This window comes from Monosiga brevicollis, genomic scaffold (assembly GCF_000002865.3).
Source record: "Monosiga brevicollis MX1 MONBRscaffold_51 genomic scaffold, whole genome shotgun sequence".
Lineage (NCBI taxonomy): Eukaryota > Choanoflagellata > Craspedida > Salpingoecidae > Monosiga > Monosiga brevicollis.
This window is the reverse complement of record NW_001865088.1, coordinates 103,814-105,556: the sequence shown is the minus strand read 5'-3', so window position 1 is coordinate 105,556 and position 1,743 is coordinate 103,814. Positions and strand designations below refer to the sequence as shown.

Sequence of the window (1,743 nt, the reverse complement as noted above, 5' to 3'; positions counted from 1 at the left end):
CCACCGACACCACAACAGCGGCCGTCGTCTATAGGGGGATGTGGTTGGGGGAGGTTGAGATAGGGATGGAGTGGGGAGCAAAGATTGTAATTGGAAAAGGAAGAGCGGAGAGGTGTGTACCTCAAGGGACGGTGCAGGACTGGGCAAGGGCGGCAGCCAGGCAAATAGCTGTGCAAGGCGAGCCTCGTGGGCAGCGAAGACGGGCTCCAGCCTGTTGGCATGCCCACGTCGACGTCCAGCATCGAAGGCCGTCTCCCCTCTCTGAGAACATATTCAGGGGAGGGACGAGGTGTGGTAAGAGTTGAGCGATGTGCAAGGGATTTTTTCAAATAAAGCCAGTGCAACGATGCGCATGATTAAGCAGAAGACGTTTAACGAGTAAGCGGGGAACAGATGAGGCAAGCGGTGGCAGGGTATCTCAACAGAAGGGTTGATTAACAAATAATTAACAAAACTCGTGTTTGGAAAAATAACGTCAAATGTGCAAAGGCAAGATGCAAGAAATGACGACCAACATGCGTTTGAGCGCGCGAGGAAAGCAGAGACACCATGATGATGGCAAGGGATTGGTTGACGTCCAGATCAACATGTCAGAGGGAGGGGCTGCACTGACCTCGTCCTTGGCTTCAGCATCAACGCCGTGCTCCAACAGTGTCTCCACCACCTTGACATGGCCGTTATAGCAGGCATAGTGCAGTGGTGCTCGGCCGCCCTGGTACAGCATCATCAGCATATGTTAGAGGTGTACCAGCAGAGGGAGGTTAATGGGAAAGAGGGAAGTATTGACCTTGTTCTGCGCTTTTGCATCGACACCATGCTCCAACAGCATCAACACTACCATGACACGACCGGTATGGCAGGCATAGTGCAGTGGTGTCCGGCCATACTATGGGATGATGCCTCAGCATTAGATACAGCGTTATCATATGTTGTAGGTGTACCATCATAAGACGGAAGAGCAAGTGGGAGGTACTGACGTCGTCCATGGCTTTTGCATCAGCGCCATGCTCCACCAGCATCTCCAACACCTTGACATAGACTTGATCGCAGGCATAATGGACTGCAGTCCGGCCATACTGTAGGAGATGATGCATCGGCATTGTTGACAGGTGTTACAGGTGTACCATTTCCAGAAGGTCCGGAAAGATGGAATTACTCACATCGTCCCTGGCTTTGGCATCAACACCGTGCTTCAACAGCATCTCCACCACCTTGACATGGCCCTTCTCGCAGGCATAGTGCAGTGGAGCTCGGCCATACTGTGGGATGATGCATCAGCATCACGCACAGGTACAAACACATCATGCTACAGGGGGGGGGGGGGGGGAGCAAAGCGGGAAGAGGAGGGCTCTAACGTCGTCCTTGGCTTTTGTATTCACACCGTGCTTCAACAACATCTCCGCCACTTTGACATGACCTCTAACACAGGCATTGTGTAGCGGTGTCCATCCTTTCTGCGGATGATGCATTGACATGAAGTACAGGAACAGACAACTAGCATCACGTGTTGCAGGTGTACCATCATATCAGCGTAAAGGGGAGAGAAGAGGAGGTACTGACGTTGGTCTGGGCTTCGGCATCAACGCCGTGCTTCAACAGCACCTCCACTACCTTTACATGGCTCCGAAGGCAGGCACAGTGCAGTGCTGTCCAGCCATCCTGTGCCAACGAAAAGCAAGCAGACAAACCCAAAAGCACAAAACCGCTCAGATGACAGCTTCAAAGCCATAATCACAGAACAAA

The 1,743-nt window shown here is 52.3% G+C and overlaps 1 protein-coding gene across 1 annotated transcript in view; it reads right to left on the bottom strand.

Annotated features, from left to right (window-relative positions):
• MONBRDRAFT_30431 (uncharacterized protein) overlaps window positions 1-1,475 on the bottom strand; it is a gene marked incomplete at both ends in the record, with an annotated part of 4,713 nt that extends 3,238 nt beyond the window's left edge. Inside the window, 6 exons of the mRNA XM_001750874.1 lie at window positions 121-261; window positions 614-712; window positions 749-886; window positions 942-1,076; window positions 1,125-1,259; window positions 1,356-1,475. Of these exons, the coding sequence (XP_001750926.1) occupies window positions 121-261; window positions 614-712; window positions 749-886; window positions 942-1,076; window positions 1,125-1,259; window positions 1,356-1,475 (768 nt within the window). The remainder of the gene's footprint in view (window positions 1-120; window positions 262-613; window positions 713-748; window positions 887-941; window positions 1,077-1,124; window positions 1,260-1,355) is intronic.
• Window positions 1,476-1,743: the final 268 nt, after the last annotated feature.